Source organism: Furipterus horrens, unplaced genomic scaffold (assembly GCF_987537825.1).
Source record: "Furipterus horrens unplaced genomic scaffold, mFurHor1.1.pri manual_scaffold_7, whole genome shotgun sequence".
Taxonomy (NCBI): domain Eukaryota; kingdom Metazoa; phylum Chordata; class Mammalia; order Chiroptera; family Furipteridae; genus Furipterus; species Furipterus horrens.
The window spans coordinates 118,025,230-118,052,818 of NW_028327177.1; the positions used below are offsets into that span (position 1 = coordinate 118,025,230).

The 27,589-nt window shown below is 42.7% G+C and overlaps 1 protein-coding gene across 2 annotated transcripts in view; it reads right to left on the reverse strand.

Annotated features, from left to right (window-relative positions):
* The window catches only part of RFTN1 (raftlin, lipid raft linker 1), a 189,170-nt gene that overhangs the window by 79,297 nt on the left and 82,284 nt on the right, over positions 1 to 27,589 (reverse strand). For both annotated transcript variants that reach the window (XM_090284375.1, XM_090284374.1), the window contains one exon: positions 10,261 to 10,369. In XM_090284375.1, coding sequence (XP_090140501.1) covers positions 10,261 to 10,369 — 109 coding nt within the window. The remainder of the gene's footprint in view (positions 1 to 10,260; positions 10,370 to 27,589) is intronic.

Here is a 27,589-nt window from a genome sequence, read left to right on the forward strand (position 1 = left end):
TACGGGTTCAAGAAGGAGAAGAGGAAGAGCAAGAAATTGAAAACTTATTTGAAAAAATAATGAAAGAAAACTTCCCTAATTTGGCAAAGGAAATAGATATCCAAGTCCAGGAAGCACTGAGTCCCAAACAAGTTGGACCCAAAGATGAACACACACAAGGCACATCATATTTAAAATGTCAAAGGTTAAAGATAAAGAGAGAATCTTAAAAGCAGCAAGAGAAAAGCAGAGTTACCTACAAAGGAGTTCCCATAAGACTATCAATTGATTTCTCAAAAGAAACTTTGCAGGCAAGAAGGGACTGGCAAGAAGTATTCAAAGTGATGAAAAGCAAGGACCTACAACCTAGATTACTCTATCCAGCAAAGCTATCATTTAGAACAGAAGGGCAGATAAAGTGCTTCTCAGACAAGGTAAAGCTAAAGGAGTTCATCCTCACCAAGCCCTTACTCTATGAGATGTTAAAGGGATTTATTTAAGAAAAAGATCAAAACCATGACCATTAAATATTCAACACCATCAACAACTGAATTAAAAAAAAAACTCTAAGCAAACAACCAGAAGAGGAACAGAATCATAGATGTATGGAGATCATTTGGAGGGTTATCATCTGGGAGGAGGAAGGGGGAGAATGGGGGAAAGGTTCAGGGATTAAGAGGCACAATTGGTAGGAACAAAATAGGGAGATGTCAAGAAATAGAGAAGCCAAAGAACTTAACATGCACAACCCATGGACATGAACTAAGGGGAGGATTGCTGGAGGGAAGGGGGGTACTGGGTGGAGGGGGGCAAAAGGGGAAAAATTGGGACAACTGCAATAGCATAATCAATAAAATATACTAAAAAATAAAGAGGCACTGGCCTAGAAGGAAGAAACTCTTGCTCTTCATCCCTTTTGGTTTCACACTCAGCCTAAAAGGCACATTACTGCCTGCTCTCAGCATGGCTCAGAGGCAACAGGAGCCAGCACCTGGTTGTTATCCCACCTTGTCCATTGCCAGATTCCTTCGGGGGCCTCTTTTAATAATTGTGGGAGCAATACATCTAAGGCGCCCAAGTCCACAACTATGTACTGGAGAAGGAGACATCTGTCCCATGCCTGCAGGAATGCCCAGGCTGGCCTACAGCCACCCCCAACACCTGGCCTCAGGCACAGTTACCAAACCTGGGCACCACCAATCTCCTCCCAACAAGGCGGGGAAGGAGGAGATATTAGCTTTCCCAAGGTGCCAAATGCTAACCACAAGGGTGGAAAGGTCTCCTGAGAAGAGAGAGCTATGCCCAGGTCTCATTCCTCCCTAGAACAAAGCGTTCATGGGCACAGGTCTGCTACCCCCGCACGTTTACTTTCTCTTTCTCTTCTGGTCTTTTGCCTGTTCTACCAGCCTCTAGAATAGTTTCTGGTTCCTTGGATTTGGGGCAATTTCTCTGCAGAGACCACAAAGGAATGCAGGCCTGCCAGCCACAGGCTGCCTGCGGAACCAACAACAGGCCACTCTCTTCTGTGCATATCTCAATGCCATTTTTAGGACTCCCAAGTTCGTTTTTTATCTGATTTAACTACAAGTTCTTCTAGTATTATTACTTCATGTGATATGTGCTCTGAATGCTAAAAATTACATGAAATTCCAATGCTTTTCACGGGCAAGTTCTTATCCCCTAGTCAGGTATTAAAATTTAGTCACTTAATACAAAATTACACTGAAGAGGACAATGAAGATAGTTCAGCGAACCCATGGAAAAAAAGAACATCTCAAATTGGAAGTGAAAACATAAAATGAACAACTCAGAACCATCCTACAAACAACACAAACACATGAGTTCTATGGGACAAAGGGCAGTACTTTGTCATAACCCAAAGACATTCTGGATCAGGTCTTGCAAAACTATGTTCTTAGGAGGGGAGAGGCCCCTCAAATTCCTTTCACAGAGGTCGTCAATCACCTCACCCTCACCGCCACACCACCAATGGCGACTGCTGACTTTTAGCCACCGACAGGGTTGACAGCCCCTCCCCTGCTGAAACCCTTCCCTCAGCCTCCATCACCAGTATCCTCGGAGTTTCCCTTGGGCCTCTCTAGACTGTTCCTTTCTGCCTCTTTTCTCTGCACAACAGTAAATGCTAGAATTTCCCAGAGCTCAGTTCGAGGTCCTCTTCTTCTCACCCTCCCTTCCTTCCTCAACAATTTCATCCATGACCACAGTTTCTCTGACCATTTGCCAGCTGGGTCTCTGCCCCGAGCGCCTGGGCCATAGAAACAATGGCATGTTCCTCAGGCTTCCTCATCTCAGCAGAAGCCCCCATTCATCCAGGTGCACAAGCCAAACCAGCCTGGTGCCCCCCGTGCCCACATGCCATCATCCAATCTGTCAACAGCCCTGGTGATCCGCCTGGCTCCAGTTTGTAAACCTATCCACCTCCCACATCTCCACCAGGCTGCCACCACCTAAACTTAACTGTCTACAAAGGGCTTCTGGGTCCCGGGTTGATGCAGGGGGAGAAAGGAATGCATAAGAATTTGTCTCACTTTGGGGGAGTAATCAAGACAAGCATATGACCGCCTCCCTCTCTGCAGGCTCCAATTCACTTTAACTAACCTCCCTGGACAGAACAGGAAGATCGCAGGCCAATGAAAATAGTAGGAGGACAGAGGATCAAGAGAGGCTGGGATGGAAGAGAAACTTTGTAAGAAAACAGAGACCTCTAGACAGCAGCTCCTACAGTTTCTCCTCCCACTGTGAACTCAAAGCCTGTAAGCATCCTCCTACCTCCTTCCCCAGCCTCAAGGGAAAGGGTGACCGGTTCCATATGCACAGCTCAGTCCAGTTGTGTGGGCTCCCCCTTTTATCATCTCTACCTTCTATTAACACTCCCCTCTCTACTGGTACATTTCAGCTTTTAAAGATGCTCAGATCTCCTATTTACAACAAAACTTCCTTTTACCTATACTCTTGTCTTAGCCACCACACCCTCTCTCTCCTTCTCAACTTCTTTACTCTTAAATCCATGCCAGGGAGGCCTCTGCCTGTTCCGCCCCATGAAAATTGCTCTTGCAAGATTTATCAGTGGTCCAACCAGTGGGCCACTGCCCAATGGGTTCCAACTTGACCTCTTTCCTGCTTTGACACTGTTTTCTAATCTCTTCCCTCAGACTTTGTAACATTCACGCTCTCTCCTTTCTCCCCCTGCTTTGTGAAAGTTCTTCCTTGTTCTCCTTCTCTGGATGCTCTCCAGAGCTCCAGCCAGGGTGCTGTCCTCTCCTTTGCAAGCGTGAGTGAGTTCCCATCACAAGTCATCCTGTCCCATGGCTTTGCCAGCTTACCAGTGACTCCTTGAAGTGCAGTCCTTGGCCCATTGCTGGTCCGCAAATGTTTTGTCACCAGCCCGGAACAAGACAGGTACAACAAGTTCAAGTAAGCATTTAGGCACTTTCCCAGCTACTCAACATTGCTGCCATATTTTTGTTGTATTTTACAAAAGTATCACTTCTTAATGGATTGAAAAGCAAAACAAACAAAACCTGGTCCTTCACCACATATAATTTGAGATCTTGCAGTTTTTAAAACATGATTTGTTTACACTGAAAAACCAAGAGACTTCACAATAGGAAAATAAAAACATTATCAACATCTCTAAAACAAAGGAAGCCAACTCATCAGCCAAACAACAAAGAAGTTCTGATGATATGGGGTTCATGTTCCAACCAGATAACGAGGAGCTGATGGTAGGTCGTGGCTGCCCCCTGGAGAAGGGCGTGTGCCACCAGGTGACCACCTGAACCATGTCCTCACCGCCATTACCTGCCTGCCCCTGTGGGCCTCTGAGTCTGCACCTCAGACAACCACACCCCCATTCTTAGCCACCTCCTGAGCTTCAGCCCAACAACCACAACTGCCTTCTGGAATGTTCCTCTGAGTGTCCCACTGTTCTCTGAGTCTCAACAAGTCCCTTACCAATCTCTTCATTGCTCTGCTCCAAATGGTTCCTCACCGTGCTCCCCATCCTCACAAAGGACTTCACACATTGGCCACCTGTGTGGCATCTTAGACTTCTCTCGCCCTTGTTCGACACCAAGTCTTAATGGTTCTCCCTCTGCACTTCTTTTTTAATTTGTTCACTCACAAATGTTTATTAGGTTCTGGAGACACAACAATGAACGGGATGCCCCATCCCCCAACAATGCCTCACTTCTCACCCTCAGCCTCTGCCCTGCCCAGCCCCCAGCTCATGTTCTTGCACACCTAGGGTACTCTCATTGCTGGAGTTACACACCATTTAGCCTTCTCCCAAACCCCCGCCAGATCTGCCTTTTAAAAATGTCATGATTCTCTTGGTTTGGGAGGAGATGGGGTGCAGCAAGGAAAGGGAAACCTTTCAAACCTAATTTCCCTTTCACTCTGAATTTGCACTAATTAAATTAGATTCTCTGCACTGCACTTATGGAAACGAGGCTCTGAATACTCAACAATCAGTCAAATAACTGATAAGTCATTTATATACCACAGGCAAAGTTTCATAATCCTGGGGGTTGGGGACTTTTTGTTTCATTAAAAGGAGCCAATGAATTTTATTTTTAAGTCCTCACTTGAGAATATGGTTTTTATTGATTTGAGTGAGAGAGAGAGAGAGAGAGAGCAAGAAAGAGAAACAATAATGTGAGAGAGAAACACAGATCAGTTGCTTCCTGTATGTGAACTGACCGGGAACTGAACCCGCAACCTTCTGGTGTATGGGACAACACTCCAGTCACCTAAGTCACCGGGCCAGGGCAAGCCAATGAAATTTTTTAAATTTGTCAGGTTCCTTTCTTTAGAGATCAAGGTATAAGCAAAATCATTTGGTTCTCTGAAGGGCAATGCATCTAGTTTAAGTGAGGTCACTGAATTTCTGACCATACACTGGGACCCCCAGAGGCCAAGCTAGGGGTCCCCTTAATTGTCCTCACTTTAAAGGCACCGTGGTCCAGCGTGAGATCAAATAAACGTAGTTCTCAGTAGATCATGCAGGTCAGTGCAACACCTCCATCATAAAAGAGAATAAATCTAAAGGACCGAGCTCAGAGCTGAGGACAAAGCTCCCCACCTTACCTGGACAAGGTGTGACCTTCTCCCATAAGAAATGAGGCCTAGAGCCCCAGCCTCCATTGAGGGGAGGTGCTCCAAAATTGTCCCCACATACCAGACACAGTTGCCCAACCCTGTCTTCTGGCTGGGCCACCCCACTCTCAGTCTGTGAGAACTATGTGGAAGAGACCGCCTGGCCCGATGGTCACAAATGTGGCCTCTGGGTCAGGCAGGCTGGGTTCAACTCCCAGGTGCGACTTTCCCAGGTGTAGCTCTGGGCAAACTTCATAGCTTCCCTGTGCCTCAGTTTGTTCACCTGTAAAATGGAAATAAGTCTTCAGAGGCATGAGATGAGGGTGAAGAGTATAATACACGTAAAGCCCTCTAGCACAGGTGTGCTTGGCACATAGCGGGAGTAAAATCCCATCTAACGTTCAAATAAACCTATAGATACATACATATGAGTTAGCAGTATATAATGTAGCCAGAGAGATCAATCTTCATTGATTCATTTTTTAATCTTTTGGCTTGTCTGTACTGCTACCTCAGGGAAATTCCTGCCCCTGGCGTCTAGGGCTCCAAGCCATTTCCTGCCTGCTTCACCTAAGCCGGCTTGAGTGAGTGCTCTTGTTTCATGGATTCTACAGAACCCTGCCCAGAACAGTCCTCCTCCTCCTTTTGTCCATCTTACACTCCAATCAAGCAGGACTTGACTCTTTCTTGGCCTTGAACCTTTATCTCACGCTCCTCTCCACGCCAGGCACAGCGTCATCCACCTCGCCCCTCCATCTCCAGAAGTCTATTCCTCACTTTTCCAGAACCTCATTCTGTACCACATCTCTCCAAAATCCTCCCCCAGCTACCCAGCCATGGAACCTTCCTGTTCCGCCCAAGTCCACAGGCGCCTCCACTAGGAAGGAACCAGCCCAGGCTCCATCATGTAGCTGCCCCAGTTCCTGGGCAAAGCCCTCCTCTCCTCTGGGCTGTTTCCACCTGTCTAGAAGGGAGATATCACTGCCAGGACAGCCTTTTGAATGGAATTATTGTGAAGCACAAACCAGAAAATGTGTGCAATGACTGAAAACTTTAAAGTGCTTTCCAAACACAGAAGCACTTTTCCAAGATGCTCCAAAGTTAGGGCAAAGTAATTTGAAGATGAACCTGTAGGCTCTTTATTCCATATCACTGTCTCCTTTACAATCCTCAGGGAGCTCTGAAGAACAGGAAATTCCAGGGGGCCCCACAAACCCACCAGCTGTGCAAGCCAGGCTCCGGAAGTACCTGGCGGCTATCTATACCTCTGTCTCAAGGGAACAGAAAACAAGCATCGCTGCGCTCCCACAGCCTCGCTGCTCTTCGTCCCTAGAGCGTTCTGTTCTAGGACTCGGAAAACACAGTCTCTCCAAATCTGCCCATAAATATGAATTTCAAATGTTCTGTGGTCCATAATAAATAATTTACATAAAGGGTTGGTTGGAAGGAGCACAGCAGGATACAAGGAGAAAACAGAATGCAGTCGCCCAGATTTAATTTGAGCAGCCAAAGTGCACAGAGAAATCCTTAGACCGCAGTGAAAGGAAATAGAGCATCTCTTTACATCTCCCTTCGCCTTCTGTGAAAACTCGTGGCGGAGAGGGGCTGTAAATTATGGCATCTTCAGCTAATTTTACAGGACACAGATACAAACGACTTTATTTTTCTTAATTGTGGAAAATAATGAAATTGCCTTACCCTCTTCCTATCCACGTTCTCTTTCCAAAGGTTCTAATTTAAAACATTTGGCGGAAAAATAATACTGGGGCATTGTTCTTAAGGAAAAAAAATTATAATCACTTTGAGTTTAATTCTAATATGCAGAGAAGAACATAAGCTTGTCCTGCATGATGGTACAATGACAAAATGAGTTAATTACCAACTCATCGTAAGACAGATGTACTTGTCATAGAAACACAGGCCATTATTTCACACAAAATAATGACCCAGATAAAAAGTAATGACTGCAAGCTGTAGCCGCCAGTGACACAGCTTCATCTTGGCCTAAGTGAATGGCAATTAACAAGTGCCACCACTATATATATATACACGGGGACCAAGCTATTCATCAAGTATTCACTGAAAAAAACACAAATGGTTTTAAGTATATTTCTTCCCAGGAAGCTCCTGTGGTCTTCTGCCTGTGTGATGACAGAAAAATTTACAATGTGTAAAATTCTGCCATCAGCTAGAACAGCTGTTGACCCTGCAGAGGGGCTTTCGGCTCTCCTCTGCTCTTTGCACACTGAGGTGGTGTTTTCTCCAGAAATCCTGTCCAACAACAGAAAAGAGGAGCAGAGGAAAGGGGGCCCAGTTCCATCAATCTGTCTCTCTTCTTCTGGTTGTCATGGCCACTGGCCTAGAAACTAAAGCCACAGCCAGCACAGATAGCCCAGAAATGCTGGAGGCTTCCAGGTCCAGCTCTCAGCCATGAGAACGCAGGAGTGAAGGGTGGGGCAACTTCAGCATACCTGGGTTGTCCAAGGTGGGAAACTGTACTTCCTCCCTGCTGAGCATGACCATGAACTACCTCTCTGTGGAGAGGAACAGAGGCGAGAGACCCCAGCATACACATCTGAAGAAAAACTCTGGGTCAGAAATCTCAGGGCTGCCCTAGTGGGTAAGTTGTCTAGTCTGTCTGGCCCCAATAGTTCTTACTGGAAAACCAGGTATACAGCAGGTGCAGGATGACAGAGTGGGCTTTAAAGTGTATAATTTTTGGCCCTGGCCAGGCAACTCAGTTGGTTAGAGCATCATCCCAATACGTCAAGGTTGCAGGTTCAATCCCCAGTCAGGGCACATACAAGAATCAATCAATGAATGCATAAATAAGTGGAAAAGCAGATTGATGTCTCTCTCTCTCTCTCTTTCTCTCTTTCTCCTTCCTCTTTCTCTCTCAAATCAATTTTTAAAAATTCAAAGTGTGTAATTTTTAAAACATTAAAAACAGACTGAGCAGATGTCAATGACTAATTTAACTAACTATAAAACGAACCATCAGATACTGATGTACACACACACACATAACACAATTAGTGTGGGAAAAAAATAATGGTGGGATAAGAATAAAAGTTTTAAATAGAAACTGGTTTATCCTTCAGGCATATAAACCATAACTGATGTTCTCTCCTCTGTTAGACGGATGTCCATCTACACTTCAGACACTATAGATACACAGCATCCAAGTGCCTGCTAATCAAGACACTGTCTCCTTAAGACCTGATATGGGCAACATGCAATGGGTCAGCCACCCAATGATCAGGTTTGGTTAAGACCAAAGCTCTAAGTCACAGGTTTTTAAAAGAGCATATCTGATAGTACAGCCAGTGCCTCATGCCCTCCTCTTACCCACTTACCCTCAAATATTCCAAGCACCTGAGTCTGAATTACAAAACGATTTCTAAAACTATTTTTTTCCACAGTATTCAGATCATGGTGTAAATTCCACCTCCCAAATGCCCCTACCCGAGTTTATTAGAACACGTTATTTGCAGCAATCAAGAGAAGATGGGCCTATTTAAACAGACATCTACATGAGTTACACAAACACTCATGTTCTCAGGCTTATGCACGTGTGAAAAAGCAACGCTTTCCCCCCCATTTCGTAAGTAATAATATGAATTCTACCAGAATAGAAAGAGTCTCCACCATCCTAGTAAAATTACCATAAATTTTGACCTAAGAGATCATTTGATTCCTAGTTTACAGCCTTGGCCCTGCTCATACGGGAGTAGTTATTCTCAGGACCTTATAAAGCCTAAACGCTCAATAAATGTGAAGGGAAGGAGGCAGGAAGGGAACAACAACAACAAAAAATCATTGAGTGTTTAAAAGGACAATTTAATTATTTCACTGTGCTGCAAAATTCCTCTCAACAGCCTCCCACTGCTTTTACAGCCCAGTCCTGGCCCCTTCTCCTACCCCTCACACACATTCCCTTTCTCCCCAAAGGCCCACTGATCTGTTGACTCCCCTGGCTCCCTCCAGCCTCAGGGCCTCACACATGCTGCTGCCTCTGTCTGGAGGGCTACCCCTTCTGCCCAGCCCAGGCAACCACTAGGTAACCTCTCTTCACCCCTTTGACTCAGACCATACCCGGTACCCAGACCACACCATGTCTCTGGTTGCTCAGCCCCCTGCTCCCCTCCTGGTGAAAGCTCATCATACCCCTTCAGGGTTTACCTGCCTGTTGGGGGGACCACAGGGCAGGGACCACGCCTACTTTGTCTTCTGTATCCAAGCACCTAGGACTATTTCTGACCCAAAGTTAGAAGAAGCCACTGCTCCCCTCCTGGTGAAAGCTCATCATACCCCTTCAGGGTTTACCTGCCTGTTGGGGGGACCACAGGGCAGGGACCACGCCTACTTTGTCTTCTGTATCCAAGCACCTAGGACTATTTCTGACCCAAAGTTAGAAGAAGCCAACACAGTTATTAATGAATTCACTAGTTGATTGACTGGATCTGAAACAAATCATAATCACCTCTGCAGGGCAGGCAACTGTCAATTCTTGTGGAAGACTGGGTGAGGGAGCACAAGATAAGCATTAAGCAATGAACTGAGCCCCATCTGGGCAAGGGCCTTCCTTCCACAGTAAAGGTAATCATATTGAAACTTAGGTGCACCCTGCCATGAGGCAGTAAACCTCACATGGTAGGAAGAGGAGCTCAAAACCATACACGTTTCTGGGCAGAGAGGGGAACACCTTGCAACTGGACAACTTTCCCTGAGTCTACTGCATGCAAGTGACCACAGGACCCTAGTGTGCTCCCATCCCACGAAAGGAAGGGGACTGGTGGCAATGGAGACCCTCAGGACAAGTGGAAGGTGGGATCTGTGGATTTCACACCACCTTGAGAATTTGAGGGGTGTCATGGCGGTGAGGCTGCAGGCCTGTCAGCTGTTAACGTCACTCCAGCCTTAAAAGGCAGGGCCCAGGGTTTGGCCAGCCTGGAAGGAAGGGGAAGCCACACCGTCCCAGAGTCAGCTTCAGCCTGAGCAATGTGTGCGAGGGGGCTGCATCCCTGTGGGGTCTGCCCAGGCCGGAGGAGACGCTGGCTCCAGCCCAGCTCGCAGAGGACCGCTGATCTGCCCTAAGTCAGCCCCTTGCCTGTTCTTCAGGGGAGAGCCCCGTTTCAACTGTATCCTGACTGCAGGGCTCACCTTGTTAATGAACTCGGGGATGATTTTTTGGTCTGCCAGGTGAAGTAAGGAGGAACAGCAATCTAATTCCAAGATGTAGCCTTCATTGTGATGATCAGTTTTCTGAGACCTGAAGAGAGAGGAAAAAGCACATATGCGAAGATTACAACTTTGCACAATATAAAAAAAAAGTGTAGGTGTTTACGAAAGCTCTAAATTATTTCCTGAAAGTAAATGCCAAAAACTCACTGCTGAAAAACAATTTATGGTAAACAACTCAAATAATATGGAGAGGTCTATATCATAGAAAGACCTCACAGACAAGTCATCAAGTAAAAGACATCATTCTAGAATGAGGGGGTTAGCACAGCATGGCTTATACATTCAACAACAACAACAACAACACACACACACACACACATGCACACGCACATGCACACACACACACGCACACACACACACTCCAGTAATGTATCTTTAATATACTAGCTCTATCTCTTTGGCTATATCTCTTAATTTTTTTCCACCTTTTCTGAAAAGAATATATTCATATATTTACCACTTAGAAAATTTAAAAACATTTAAGACTTTCAAAGCATTCAATCCCTGTAGAGGGCAATCTGGCAAAATCTATCAAAATTAAAGATGCGTTGAGAAAAAACTATAAGGCAACTAAAGTGGAAATTCTGGGAAAAGAGTAGATAGCTGAGGTCCTGGCTGGTGTGCCTCAGTTGGCTGGAGCCATTGTTCCATAGACTGAAAGGTTGTGGGTTTGATCCCCGGTAAGGGCATATACCCAGGTTGAGGGTTCGATCCCTGGTCAGGGTGCATACGAGAGGGCAACCAGTCAATGTTTCTCTCTCTCTCTCTCTCTGCCCCTCTCTCCTTTCCACTCTCTCTAAAAGCAATGAAAAAAAAAAAATGTGTACTCGGGTGAGGATTTAAAAAAAAAAAATGAACTGCTGAAGTAAACACCTGCAGCCTTCCTGCCATCACCCCACGCAGGTGGTGGGGCTGCTCCCTGCCTTCCCCATCGTACGGACATGCACGTGATATGTTATGCACATTCAGGAGAACCAGAGGCAAGTGGTCACCAGAAGGACATTCCACTGCTTCAGCCCTTCCTTTCAGGAGCGACTGTATGACACGAACTTGGGTCTATGACCTCCTCAAGCCACATGGCTGCCAGAAATGGAAGGTGACTCCTTGGCCCAGCCAGGTGTCAGGCAACAGGAAGTGGGGCTGTAGTTAAGGGTCAACAGAACATGCTCTCTCTCCCTGGGGAGTGGGACTTAGAGACCCAGTCCCTGGGCTCTGTCTAGGACTCACCCCACACGCACAGCCACTCCCCCCAGCTGAGGCTGACAAGCCTACTTACCAGGAACTCCACCAAGCCAGCCCCTGTGAGACCAGTTGTGACCAGAAAATTCTTAAGAAATGGGCACTTGCACACTGAACTCCTGAAATACATATACCCCACAGAAAAGTTTCTGCACGCCTACTTGCTATAACATTTTTAAATGAATTTCTAAGATTCTTATATATCATTCAAGGCAATTCATGTTACTACTAACCATCTGGGTATGATTTACAAAAAATTCAAAAGTGAAAATACTAAAGATGATTTGGTTCTCCCCAGGTACGCAACTGTAATTGGGTAAGCAAACATCAATAGCATATTTTGATTTTATTTTTCCTTTTAATAGTCCTTTCAGGAGTAGAGACTGAGGCACATACTTTTGAAATATAAAAGAATAAACTGATTCCAAGCTTCTCAAACTGGGATAAACTAATTCCAAAAGAATAAGCCAATTCTGCAACCCGCTCTTCTTGCCTTAAAAACTGCATCAGAGGCTAGGTTCGTATTCTCATTTTTCCCCTACGTTTTTATCCTCACCTCTAAACAAAAGACATACTAAGAGGAACTAAGGCAGAAGATTCGAGGCTTCTGAAAGAGAAGTTTGGTCATGACATACCATCGTATGTTCTGTGTGGGGTGTCAAACAACAAAGACAGGCATGGGAGGAGGAGAGTTCTAAGATGTGAGAGTCTCTGCTGCTCTGTTCCATGCAGACTAATGTCACATTGCATGAGGTTATTTATTAATACCCATGGATACCCAGTGAGGTTTTAGATAATCGGGTTGAAAAATAGTAATCATTTTAAATAAGTCAAAACGGTATTTACTTGGTTAAACACCCATACAGTGAATGGAGGAAAAAAAGAGTCTGTCTTAATTCATAAGAGATCATCTTTAGCACAGGATCTAATAACTACCTTCTTCGCTTTTGGAACAAGAAGTTCTGTACGAAGAAAGATAGCTCTGATTCATTCCGCAGCTAATTATCTCAGTTACAACTGAACTGAAAGAAGTACAAAAGATCAACAAAAATCAGCATTATTATAAGATTTTTAGATGTAACATGGAAAATCATATCTCGGTCTCTGGTCTCTTGGAAAAGCAAATCCAATGCATATTGGAGGACTAGATGAGCAACTAAGAAGTCTCCTGTTGCCTTTAGGAATTACCTCCACAATTTGAAATGAAAACATAGTAACCCTGAAGAGTGTATGAGGGCAGAGAGGGTGGCAGAGACCCCTACACCCTCTGAGAACAGGTGCTGGCTGCCCACACCTTTAAAGTCAGCGCTCTGTGAGGGTACTGGGCCGGAGCTGGGGGGAGGGCACGGTCACACAGAAACCCTCCCCCTGCCACAAACCCTATGAAAAACAGCATCAAATACAAGCTAAGGACTGCCTGTAGGGCTGCCAGGAGGAGTCTCTGGGCTCCTCAGCATTGCCAGGTAACCCCCAGTGATCTCCATCTCCTGGAGTTCAAGCCTTTGTCCAATTCTTCCCATTGAATGAGGGCAGGACCTGCGACTTGCTTCCAATCAACAGACCATAGCAAAGGGGATAGGATGTCACTCCCATGGTTACATTACATTGGAAGACTGGAGCTAGAGGCTCCCCTTGCCTGCCTTGAAGAAGTTGCCATGTTGTGAGGGGCACACGGCAAGGAATAGTGGGCAGCCTCGGAACAACACTAAGCAAGAAACAGATGTCTCAGTCCTACCACTGCAAGGAGGTGAATTCTGCCAACAACCCGAGGAAGCACAGAAACAGATCTTTCCCCAGTTGAGCTTCTGATGAGACCGCAGGCCCAACCAACACCTATAATGTAACCCAGGAGACCCGAAGCAGAGAACCCAGATATGTGACAGAAATTGTGAAATAATAAATGCATGTCGTTTTGAGCCAATGAGTTTGTGGAATTTGTTACAGAGCCCCAAAACTAATAACAGTTGTTGGGGAGGAAAACGTGGCAGCTTCATGCTCAACACAGGCCTCCCACTGGCGGCCAGGTGTAGGCAGGACCACAAGATCAGTCAAGACAGCTGAGAGCAACCCTGAGGGCAAGGAGCACCCTGGCACTGAGAAGCAGACATCCCCCAGGAAGTGGCTCCGGGGCCATGACCAGGCCCTCTGTGGCATCACAATAGGAGAGAGTAGATATTCTGCAGTCAATCAAGTTCCACGAGCCAACCTCCTTTGTTTGCTCAAAGGCCACGTCCTTGTATCATCCTGGAAAAGCACATGGGAAACCACCAAACTTCCCCTGCACTTAAGCCCAAATGGCTTCCACTTCTGAAAAGGCCAGAGAGATCTGGGTTTATACCAGAAGGATAAAGAGGGACAGGAATGCATTTCTGGAGATGCAGGATTAACTACCAGCCAAAGCCTCCCTTACCTGGAAATTAACACCAAACACTCCGAGATTAAATGTAGATACTCTTAAGAAAGGCATTGCAAACAATGAAATAATTTCCCATCTCCCTCCATCCCCTACTTCATAATTTTCTCTAATTAGTTAGAGGCTACAAGTTCTAAAATTAACTAAGTGGGTCATTTACCAGCTGTGTGCCTTTGGATAATTTATTTAAACGTTCTGTGCCTCGGGTTTTTTCACTTTTAAAAGGGGATATTATGAATAGCTATCTCTTAGCTTCATTGTAAAGATAAGTAAGACAAAAGCATGTAAAGTCTTTCCTTGGCATAAGGCATGGCATGAGGCTCAGGCTCAACAAATATTAGCTGCTGATGATCTATTACTATTACCTGTAATTGCATTCTTAATTATACCTTCCTAGCACTCTTCACAGTTCATAATTATTCACTCAATAAATATTGACCACATTGTTACTATGAGCCCGACACTCTACGCTGGTCTCCATCAACAGACAGAAGAGACAAAATCTCTGCCCTTATGGAACTTACAATCTAGTGGAGGCAAATACATGAGCACATAGCAGAGTATTTGCAATGGCAGTTTAAGTGTAAAAGGAAAAGAAACACAGCAAGGTAAGGAGAATGAGGAGGGACAGGGGGAGCTACAGTTTAAGAAGAATGGTCAGGGCAGCCTCATTGAGAAGGTGACATTTGGAATAAAGATCTATAGGAGGTGAGGGAGTTGACCATGCTGATATCCAGGAAAGAGCTTCCAGGTAGAGAGAAGAGTTCATGCAAAGGCCCTAGGCTGAGATCATGCAAAGAGTTCATGCAAAGGCCTTAGGCTGAGATCACTTTGGAGCTCAGTGACAAAGGACAGAGAAAGAAGAGGAGACACGTCAAAGAGCCACTGGGAGGCTGGATACTGCAGAACCTGGAGGCCATGGTAAAGACAGTGGCTTTCACTGAGAATGACAGGGGAAGTTTTTGGAGGGTGTTGAACAGAGAAGTGGCACAACCTGTTTTATTTTAAAAGGATCCCTCTGGCTCTGGGTATGTGTGTGTGGTGGGGGGGTATGGGGGTGCAGCTAAGAGATTAACTCAGTGGTCCAGGCGGGAGATGACGGCAACTCAAATTGACTTGGTGGTAGAGTAGCAGCAGTGAGAAGTGCTGGATTGTGGGTCTATTTTTAATGTAGAACCTTTAAGACTTCATTGTGGCTTGTGAAGGAAGAAAGCAGATGAGACGCTAAGGGTTTCTTCCCTGGCAATTGGAAGAATGGATGAAGTTGCCACAGGAAAGCTGTGAGTGGCACAGGCTTGGGGGGGAAGATCAATGATTCAGTTTCACATGTGCTGAATTTGACATCAAGCAGACATCCAAGTAGATATGTCGATAGACAGTTTAATACATATTTGAATCTGTACTTCAGGAGATGAGGCTGGTGATGTATAAATCTGGGAGACATCAGCTTACAGGTGATATTTAAAGTGTGAGACTAGATGAGATCTCAGTTAATGTAAGGAGAGACTACTCAAGGTCTGAGCTTTGGGACCATGACTACAGGTTGGGAACAAAAGAAGAGAAAGCCACAAAGGGGACAAAGGAGTAACCAGGGAGGAAGGAAGAAAACCTGGAAGTCAAACCAAGGGAGTATGTCAATGAGGAGGGTAGGAGCCACCCTGTCAATTGCTTCAGTTAACAAATTTACAATCTTCTTTTCAAGTTACTTATCTTTTAGAAATCCCAAGAAGGATATTATATTTGATTCACCCTATGAAAACATGCTATAAAGAAATCTGTTTACATTTAATATATGATTATCCTGTTAAATGGGCCCATTATCAAATTAATCTGTGCATCTGGTTCAGAATAGTCTAGCTCCTTGAAAAATAAAATCGCCTTTATGCTGCTAGGTAATTTCTCAGAAACAGTCTGGGGAAAAATTAACTAACAAGAGTTCTGGCTCCTCTCACATCTTGCGGCCCTCCCTCACTGGACACAGCTTTGGAGAGTTGAGAAGGGTTTACTTCCAGCCATTCCAAAGGGATTTTTCTGAAAGGAAGAGGGAATAAAAGGATATTACTGAGCAGAGGCACAATGTTCTGAAAGCCAGGAATGAGGAAGACAAAATGAATTCAAATGCTTCGAGCAGCGACTTTCATCTGATGTGCCAGGGTACACTGGTGTGCTGCGATAATTTTTAAAACATGCCGTACCTAACTATTTAGTCAGGGAACTGACCTCTTTTCCCTTAGATTGTCAAGTAAAAAAAATGACAACAGTCAACACAACAATAGCAGGTCAGTGTGAATGAATCAAAATTATACCTATTTTTTTGTCAGATCAGAAAAAATATATTTTTTGATGTACTGCAGGATTTTATTTTTATTCTTTATTGTATTTTTTCCATTACTATTTATCCACCTTATAACTCCTCTCCCCCAAAGTTTAGTAACTAGTTTATATGTGCCATGAGACGAAAAAGGTTGAAAATTGCTGGCCTAGAGAATAGCAACATAGTGTTAACGAGGCACTAAAACATAGTAGTCCTGACTGCTTAAGACAATGAAGGAGCAGCTAAGACATCAGAGCCCATCAAATTTTAAAAAGCCATCATAACATGACAATTAATGCAATGTGGTGCCTTCTTTTGCATTCAGGAACTGAAAGAGAAGATTAATAGAAAAACTGATGAAATGCAAATAAAACCCACTATTTAGTTAATAGTAATGAACCAATGTCAATTTCTTAGTTTTGACAAATGTACCATGGCAAGGTAAAATATTAATGACGGGGAAACTCAGTGAAGGGTATACGGAAGTTCTCTATAATTTCTTTGTAACTTTTCTGTTAAATCTAAAATTATCCCCAAATAGAACTTATTTTTAAAAATGAAAGAAGAAAAGCTATAATATACTGGGGGGAGCTGTGTACATTTTTTTTGTGTTTTGGTTTTTTTTTTAGAGAAAGAGAAAAGGAGAGAGAGAGAAAAAAACATCAATTTGCTGTTCCACCCATCCGTGTGTTCACTGCCTGGCTCCTGCATGTGCCCCGACCAGGGTTCGAACCTGCAACCCTGCCGCATTGGGACCATGCCCCACCAATGAGCTACCTGGCCGGGGCTGAGTCTTTGTTTTGATGCTATAGTATTTCTTCTCCAAGTCAGTGTTTCTAGTTTTAAACTAACCTACACCCCTGCCTGACTATAATTCTCATATTCGACCCCTGAAATCACATGAGGTCAGTGACTGAAATAACTGGGTCTGTGGGAGAAAAGAATAATTTCCTTTGATGTGCCCCAACATTAGGCACTGGAACAATCCAACAAGCAAACCTTGTGTTCTATGAATCAGACAGGGTTTCCCACAGAGCAGGCATTCTCAGCTCTGGCTGCACCAACCTTGGGATCACTTGGGAGTTCTCACAAATTCTGCTTTAATTGGTGTAAGGTATGGCCAGGGCAAAGGGTCTTTGGAAACTCCCCTGTGATTCTAATGTGCCATCGGAGTGAAGAGCCACTGCCTGGGCAGGGTGTGTTATAACTGCCACTCTGATTTTCCTTGGGAGATAACTGAACAAGCCATGAAAAAGAGAAAACAGAAAGAATGACTTGTGGAGACCAGTCTGCAGACTCCTATTTCCTCAGAAGAAGACAAACCTCCAAGAAAAGAAGCAGAGGTAAAGGAAATATAGACACTTCTCTCTATCTATGCTACTTTTGGTCAGAAAAACTAAAAAACATTTCCAACTTATTTTCACTTTGCTTATTGTGGTGAAATACACAAAACATGTACTATTTTAACCATTTCTAAATGTACAATTCAGTGTCATTAAGTAAATTCATAATGTGGCGCAACCGTCACCATTATCCATTTCCAGAATTTTTTCATTCTCCCAAACAGTCCTTGTTTGTTTGACACCTTATAGAACAGGACTTGGGCCACAATGTGAACAAGTAGAAAATTTAAATAAATGCTTGTCAAACAAACACATAAAAGTGGATTTAGACACTGAACGTTTGTGTACGCACCTTTCCTAGGTGTAGGGTAGGAGAGCAAAGAGCCCATGTGCTAAAGTACCTCAGATGGCAACGCACCTGGCCACAGATGCCAGAGTTAAGACCATAATAAAGACCACCTGCTTGGTGCCACACTGACCTGATTGTTCACACACAAACATCAACGGTAATAACAACTGTGCACAAACCCAGAGCTCTGCCCAGAGATCCTCGCTCATTACAACTCTCCCGTCTGCCAAGAGTTGTGTGGTCACTCCCCAGACAGCTCGTCAAAAGGTCAGCTGAGAGAGCCAAACCTGAAGGCCCACAAACAATGAGCGAAAGAAGACATTTTTGACTAGAACACATAATCTAAACACTCTGTTCTCAATAAAAGATATAGGACTGACTGGTCTTCATGTGCACCAAGGAATACGCTCTCTCCTGTTTGTCTTCAAACACGGTCATGTCAGGCGCCCTCTCACTCTCCCGCTTCTGAGGGCAATGTGGCTGCAGACAAACCTGCCTCCACCACGAGGAAAGTCACAGTGCAAAAGTGACGTTAAATGTCAAGTGCCATGTCACTACAATATTGGGGTGACAAGGAGAACAGTGTAAACCATGGCAAACTGGGCAGTTTGTATCTCAGCCAGTACTAGGAATTTTGGGCCACGGTGGCCAAATCTTCTTCTTCATCTTTTTTTAAAGAAGTCATTAAACTGTGTTTTAATGTCAGCCATAACTGTCATATTTTGGCTCCAAACAATGTTATGTAGGCCAACATGTTTGAGATTGAATTTGACCTCTGAGCCATCCGTCTCTGGCCTCTGCATTACATACCCAAAGCTACAACAGGAGTCACAGAAGGCTGAATGTCAGGGAAGGGATGAGAGTGAACAGATTATCTAATTGTATCATAATCAGAATAACTAACCTTTAAACTCAACCCAGATATTTCATTCTCTGCAATGACTCAGCAGATTATGCTCTCCCACGATCCAAGCAGAGCATGGCCAGTACATTCACAGCCCCTGTCTAGAGTCACAGCGGCTGGATCATAACCATTTATTAAGCCAAGAACATGTCTGCAGGCAAAGATTGTAACACATATGAGTGCTAGAATATTTAAAATTATCACAGGCAAAAGTTAAATTCAAATTATTCTAATGAAAAGGCAAGCTGTAAGTTGAACAACTATTTTAGTCTCACGACAGATCTGAAATCATGCCACTAAAAAGCAAATGCCTGTTGAAAAATTATTATAAACTATACTTTTAAATAATAAACATGTGAATAGAAACATCATAACACTACTTTTAAATAATAAACATGTAATAGATATCACTTCAACTCATAAAGCCCTTAGATAGCTTCAAAGACTATGAGTTTAAACATATTCTTTTTCCCAGGACACTAAACATAGTTTGAACTTGAGTTATGAAAAGAAGAGAGAACATGCAGTTCATCAATAAGACTATTTTTGTTTCATTTAGGGATAATCAGAAAGAAAATGGAAACAAACACAAATGTAGATAACTAGGCACTTCTCCAACTTAAAAAAAAATGTATTACTAAATTACAGAAACAAATTCTCTATCTCTGGGAAACAGGAAGAAATTTTAAGATATTCCCCCAAGGCAACACCAGGCTCAAGTAGAATGATCAGAATGGCTTTCTTTTTCTCTTAAAGCATAGTTGGGGCAGTGGGGTGGGGGTAGGGGGACTAGCTACAGATCTGAAAAAGATTTGTCACTAAAAGAAAAAGAAATCTTTTTCTGTTGATAAGAGTTTCATTAGCATATATAAAACCAATAACAACAAATATGTATTTATTCATCTATTCATCATCTTCTTGATCACTGACCACATATAAGGCATTGAGTTAGATTCTGCTCTTAAGAAATTGTAGTCTAAGGAAAGATAAATGCTATATAAACAAAAGTGCTATGAGAGTTCAGTTATTTCCATTGTCAGGGATCAGGGAAATTTTTTATAAACATGGAGCCTATATGCTGAGTCTTAGAAGCTGTGTAGAAATTAGTGACGGGACGATGGGTAAAAGGACATTGCAGGCATCGAGAACAGAGATTAGTAAGGATCTGGACATAGCATGAGTTATACGATGGAAATAATAAGCAGGTCAGTTTGGTAGAAGACATATGAAGGTGTGGATTGCTTATTGTACAGTTCAGCTGCATCAGTAAACAAGAGCCTTAGTGACGTGTATGGATGAATGAGCTGTTAGGATGAATCTGAGATTGAGGCTGTGCAGGAGCTAAAGCAGAAAATTAAGAAATAAGGTTGGAAAGAAAGGATGGGCAGGTATTGCTATCGAATGGGACTGGACTTCATTTTGAGGTGAAGGAGAGTCATGGATGGTCTGAGATAAAAGCACATACTAAGATACAGATTTTAGTAAGATTAAAGTGGCATTGTACATTATGTAGAAAGATGGGAAGAACAAGAGCGGAGTTAAGATTTTTGCAAAGGGAGAGGATGAAGGAGGGAGAGATTTTAGGTATTTCTTGTCTCTGCAATTGGCAGTGGTTGGGATGTGGAGGGCGGGGAGGAAGGAGAATAAACAGTTGCTTCCCAAAGATGCTCTCAGAACAATGGGGAAATATCAGGGAATTTTTATGATTTTCTCTTTGCAAAATGAACCAAATCTACAAAAAAAAAAAAAAAAACAAACAAAAAAAACAAAACAAAACAAAACAAAAAAACAGGTTGCTGGAGTCAAAAGTTACTTCTAATAGTGAAGCTTAGGAAATGCTTGAAGAAAATACATCCAAGAAAACAAATCCTAGTAAATCTTTAAATAAAGTCCCTAACTATAGAGTCCATCAAGATTGGAAGTAGGAAGTAGGAAGGAGGAGAAGAATGAAGCCCCTAATGGGTCGCTGCCCTTTCTTCTGATCTTCCCTTCCTCATTCACCAACAGACATTTGTTACATCTGTTGATAAGAGTATGGTATCACTAGGAACATTCTGGAAATTATGGGGGAAGATGTGCAAATGATACCCTAACCACACACTCACTTAGGGAGCTGAGCACTGCTAAATGGGTGCCAGGCACCGTGGGCACCTAACTATACAGTACCTACTGCTATTTATTCTTGCCACATCCTGTCTCACTGTTTATAGTTAGGACCAGCTCCCTGGTAGATAAAACATCAGTAACTGCAGAGCACAATGAGTTCACCATCAACCTTAAAAGGCAAGAGGAAAACAAACCAGCCTTACCACTGTGCTCCCTGTATAATGTACCTGTGAAGAACTTCAAGCCCGACCACCATGAACTGCAGAAAAAAGAACTACAAGGAATGAAATTTGGGGCAAGATCGCTGGAATCCTGAAAGGCTCCTCATTTCCTTTGAAAGATATGGAAAGAACTAATATTAGTATTTGTGCATAAATAATATTTTGTCACAAACATAACATTGAATAAAAGCAGGTCTGCCTGATGTTTTTTTGATTCAGGAAAGTCATATAAATCTGCAAACAAAAGTAACAGTAAAAGCTCCACACATGACCTCTCTTGATAAGACTTTCTCATGGGTCACATCCAGTTCAGTGACAGGAAATCTCTTCTCTATCTACTTTAATGCACATGTTCTAATTCAAGTTTGCTAATCCTTCATTTTCTAGAATCCTCCTACCTCCATGCTCTAATTGAGTCAGATGATGGAAATGTTCTATATCTGCACTGCCCAGTACAGTAGACACCACCCATGCGTTGCTACTGACATCTAAAACATGGATGGCTAGTGCAGCTCAGGAAATGAATTTTTTATTTTGTTTAATTTTAATTAATTTAAATTTAAATAGCTACATGTGGCTAGTAGCTGCATAACAGAAAAGTACAGCTTAACTCTGTTTTAAACTTCAATGTACACATAGTCATGACCTGTGATCTTGTTAAAATGAAGATTCTGATTTAGCAGGACTGGGTGGGCCTGGTAATCTGCATTTATAAGGAGCTCCCTGATGATGCCTGCTGGTGCATGAAGTGTACTCTGAATAGCAAGACTCTGCCTGCTTCAGGAATCATCAATGTGACCAAGAAGCTTCATGGATCAATGGTCTCCAAATTTTTTGATCACACACCTCAGTAAAAACCAAGTACCAGCATTTTCTGTATATTATAAAACAATACATATAAAACAGAAGTTTTAAAAGATCATAAACAGATAAAATAAGCACTATTCAAAAATTATAATCACAATAAGTTCATATTATTAATAACTATTATTTCAAGGCATAATATACACTTGAAGTGAGATCCACTGTTAACAGGAGTGGAAATAGATCCACATTTCAAAATGTTTTCTTGGTGAGTCCAAATTTCTTCTGTCTGATTTTAATAGGTAGGTGTTGACTTTTTAAAAAATCTCACTAATAAAGTTCTTATGAACATCTAGAGATGGGTCAGTGTGGCTGTTTTGAGGAAAGAGAGAAAGGTTTTTACACTTACATTACTAGTATTCTCCTCAATCTGCAATCACTTTACAGAAAAATTTTAAGCCATTTGTGCATTTCATGCGGGTTAATTTAGTCAGAACTACCAAAAATAATTTGCAACTCCATTTCACCAAGTTCTGGATTAGAAGTGTTCTTCTGAACCCAGCCTCCCCCAAGACCCCTCCTGCTCTGTGTAGACAGGTGACCTGGGACATCTGCAGCCGGCCACCCACCACCTTCAACCTGAATGTTGTATATTAGTAATACAATTTCTCTCCTAATTTTCAATATACATAGAAACCTCATTTCTCCTTCAGCAAGGGTATGTCCACCCCAATTTGATAACAACTGGTATAGATAGTATATAGAATTTTCAGTATGATCACAAAGCTCAAAAATTAAAACTGAACTTCCAACAATAATATTGAATTCTATATTCTTGAAAATACATGGTAGAAATTAAATTAGCATGTAGATATAATCATAATTTTAATAGAGTTTACTGGGAACTAAAGAAAATCACTTCAGACTTTATATGGAAAACTCAATGTGCCAAAGTAGCTCAGATCCTGAAAAAAGACTAGAGCCTTACTCCATAATAAACACTACAGATTTATTGTAATCCAAATAGCATGGTATTAGCACGAAAATCATTTAAAAAAATAATGGAATAATAAAGAGTCAGGAATAGATTAGGGGCAGGGGTCCCCAACCTCCAGGCCATGGACCAGTACCCAGTACTGAATTGGGCCTGTTAGGAACTAGACCGTACAGCAGTAGGTGAGCTTGAATGTAATGCACTTGAATCATCCTGAAACCATCCCCCCCAACTCTGGTCCATGGAAAAACCGTCTTCCACGACACCAGTCCCAGGTGCCATAAGTTGGGAACCTCTGGCAGGGTATATATATATAGAAATCCAACTTATAATAAAGGTGGTATTTCATCCAGGGGCAGTTAGATTAATGTAATAAATGGAAGAAAATAAAGTTAGAATCCCCCCACCCCCACCTCACATCCAAACCCTATCTCTGTGGTTTTCAAGTGAGGGCAGTTTTGCCTGTCAGGGGACATTTGGTAATGTCTGGAGAAGACTGTCACACATGCAGAGATAGGGATGGGGGTATTTGCTTGGTATCTAATGGGTAAAAGCCAGGGATGCTGCTAAATATCCTACAATGCACAGACAATGCCCCACACAAAGACTTATCCAGTCCACAATGTCAACAGTTGAAAACTATGTGAGCTGAGAAATTCTACCCTAACTCTCAACCTAATGGTTAAAAAATTAAAGAGGAACAGTACTAGTAGACAGATCCTGTTGTGAATCCTGGCTCCGGCACTCACCAAAAGTTTAACTCTTAACAAGTCATTTCTCTGAGGCTCGTTTTCTCCATCACAGCTTTCAGGGGTAAAGACAATGTATATTATGAAGCAATGAGCAAGAACTCTCATTAGCCATAGCAATAAATAAATGGTAGCCATTCTGACTATTATCTTAACTGATAAATCATATTAGAAAGTGCCTGCCAACATATAAATGTTCTTTACAAGAAAAGTAGGCTTTTTGTTCCTAGTAAGATCCAGGTTGCTACACAGAGTTTGGGGGACTTAACCTATAGAAGTCTGAAAATGAAAATTTCAGTAAGTTTGAGAATAAAAATTTCAACAAGTCAGGTATGTTATAAATCTCCCTAGAGCAGGGATTGAGCTCATCTCATTACCTGTAACAAAGGCTACAACCTTAGAACACACAAAACAGACATTTAATAAACACATTTTTATTTTGTCTTTAGGGAACAGAGGGAAAATGATGCACTAATGGCCTTAGAACCATCGTTTGCACAGAACTGACAAGACCCAGCTAACCTATTGAATGGAGCCATCTGGGAAGCTCCAAATAATTTTCAGTGGCAGCCCTATGTTCTGAAACCAGTTTGGGAATAACCAGGCCTGTGGTCCCACAGGCTACCATGGGGAGTGGGGATGCTGCAAAGCCCAGAGGATTCTGGGACTTCTCTGAGGACCCTTTAGTAATTTCCTGGGACCCTGAGTTGAAAGATGGTATATTTCTGAGCCATGAGCCTCAGGATGGAACTTAAGTCACATACCCACCATACATTCCCACTCCCCACCCCCACACCTCACTACTGAAAAGGCATTAATAACTTCTTCAGCCTCATTGTCCCAGGATATAAAATGGGATGTGGGGATAAGGGAAGGTAACAGTACTTCCCAGTTACAAAACAGAGTAAGTCTGAACCTCTGCTGAACATATAATAACATTTTCGACAAGTGTTAACAACAAAAACAACCATTATCAGGACACAGAATAAGGTGTAATACTTAATACATAAGGAATGAAGCAGAAGTACTTTCAGACACTCAGAAAACAAGTGTATGAATAAAAGTTACTAATTTGGTTTCTAAAGTCTTTATAGCCATTTTAAGTTCCAACCTAGTGGTTAATAAATAGGAAATAAATGAAATTACGTACTCCGCTAAGTCATATTTATAGCATTTATCTCTTTATAAAATGGTTCTCTCTTTCAACCATTTAAAATTACAGAAAATAGCTAGATTATAGTGATAATAATTATATCAAAATCTCAAGACACTGAAGTCACTAATAATGTACTTATATGGATTCAAAAGTCATTTCTCACCTGTTGCTGCATTCATAGCTAAAAATGTAAAATTCAATTAGTACTAGTCTTTTCTAGGACCCATCACTTGGAAATACCCATTATATCTTTCCCAGCTTGAAAAACACACACAATCTAAGTTGTCTCTGATTGACAAAGACAAAAAGGACTTTGCCAGGAATATTTAAAGTAAGACAATCTCAGTTCTTAAATTTAATATGGGAGAGCCATGTAAATACAAAAATCCAACACTTTAGTACAATTATTTACAATTAAATTACCTACGTTGCATGCATAGAGAGCTCAAAATAGTAAGTGTCCCTATAGTCCACCTGCAATGCCACAGAAATAAATCTTCCTAGAGAGCCCATTTTTATTTAAAGATAGTATGCATGTATGAAAGAGGGAGCTTTTATTTATCTTACAATAAAACAAATACAGGCATTTCATGGTACTTTAGCACTTGCATAAATTTTAAGATCAATAGGAAATTTCAAAGAAACTTTGGCCTTGTGCTTCTGTGTTTGGGGCCCTGCTCACTGTTCTCTGCCATTCCAAGCTACTTCTGGGGAATGACTGGAATCACGAGCTTGCTAATCCTCTTTCTGAGGGAACAAAATAAATAAGTAAACCAAATGTGGGTAAAGACACAGGCAATCAAGGACAGGTTGGGGTTGGGGAGGAATAAGCTTTCAGGCAAACAGTACATGTCTCTCGTTCTCTTCACTGGGGTAAAGAGAATAAGAATAACTAGGCAAGCAATTTAGGGGTGTGGATTGGAAAAACAAAAAACAAAACCCTTTCTTTCCCCAAGAGAATGTGGCTTTACGCTGGCATATTACATTGGAAAGTGCAAACACAATAATTAACAGTGAATCCTGAAGCTTCAACACACTAGAAGAGTGTCACTCCATGTGAGATGGGAAAATAGGAGGAATACATTAAGGTAGTCTTCAGTGATGCTGGACAGCTCTGTGTATATGTGTTTGGGGGGGGGGGGCGTGGGGGCAACAGCCCAGAGAGCTAATCAAGTTCTCCAAACACCTCGGGAACCTTGAGAAAACTGATGAAGGATCACACCACGCCATCAAGGAGAGGCAGTTGTGGGCTCCGTCCTATATATAAACCCAAAATAACGACCTCCATGCTAAAAACAACACCTTCGCATTCCGGGCTCTGATTTAAGAAAAGAACTCTGAATCCACCTTCCTCGATTTCTGCTCCCCGGGAATTAACCAGCTGCTGCGGTTTCTCCACCACAGTAACACATGTCAATCACTGCTAAGCCCAGCATTCCTTTTCTTCCCCATGTGTGATTCCAACAATCAGCACGCTCCAGGGCTGAACCCCAGCCTCGCGTATGAGCATTTTCTAGGGCACACCCCAGTAGGCGCTACCACCCCCTGTGTATTTTGTTTAATTATGAAACTTCTTTCTAGAAGCCCCTATAGCTCTCCCAAGAGTCGAGGTAACTGGTAGAAATTAGACGTGAAAAGACACAAGGCCACTTAAAGAAGACACTTTCAACTATAAGTTTTAAATGAATTTTCATTTTAGTTCCAATATAATTTCGTACTTTCCCAGCTTTGTCCTTTTCAAATGCTAAAGAAAATGTTCATGTTATCTTGTGGGCCATCATATAGGCAATGTAATGCATTTGTACTCTACTTAAGATCATGAAGATTTGCTTTCCTTTAAAGGCCATCCTTTGGATGGTTTTTAAAAAGAAAAGAACAGTGAAAAATAACATACCTTGAGGCAAATCACTGTTATTTGGACAATGAAAGGAACATATGTGAGTGCATGTGTGAGTGCGTGTGTGTTCCATTACTTGGGTCCACGCTGTGTAGCTGCATTACCAAGATGCACTTCAGGCCCTGGTTGGGTAGTTCAGTTGGTTGAAGCGTTGTCTGTACACAAAAAGGTGGCAGGTTCAACCCCTGCTCAGGGTACATACCTGGGATGTGGGTTCGATCCCCAGTCAGGGCTCATGCAGGAGGCAACCAATCTGTTTCTCTTTCACATGGGTGTTCTCTCTCTCTCTCTCTCTCTCTCTCTCTCTCTCTCTCTCTCTCTCTCTCTCCCTCCCTCCCCTACCACCTGCCACCCTCTCTAAAATCAATAAACATATCTATCCTTGGGTGAGGATTAAAAACAAGATGCACTTCAGGGTCTGGTAACTATATAAACCCAAAACAGATCCATCTTGCCATAATGTATGGTCTTTTAATGAATGATGGTAGCAAAGTTCCGGGGCATGGTTTTATTCCACTCAAGACAGTAAAATTATATTGAGCAACACCTGCTTAGCACCTGGCACTCTGAGTAAGCAATGGGAATCCAAAGAGGAAAGATTTAGCAAGGGGCAGGGGAGGTGAACAGACACATAAAGAAACAACAAGAGCATTTGAGAAGTCTGATGAGTGAGTGCCTTGTGTGAAAGGGAGAAGAGGCAGCTCAAAGGGCAGGTGACCAACTCTACTGAAGCAAGCACCAGAAACTCTCAAGGTTGCA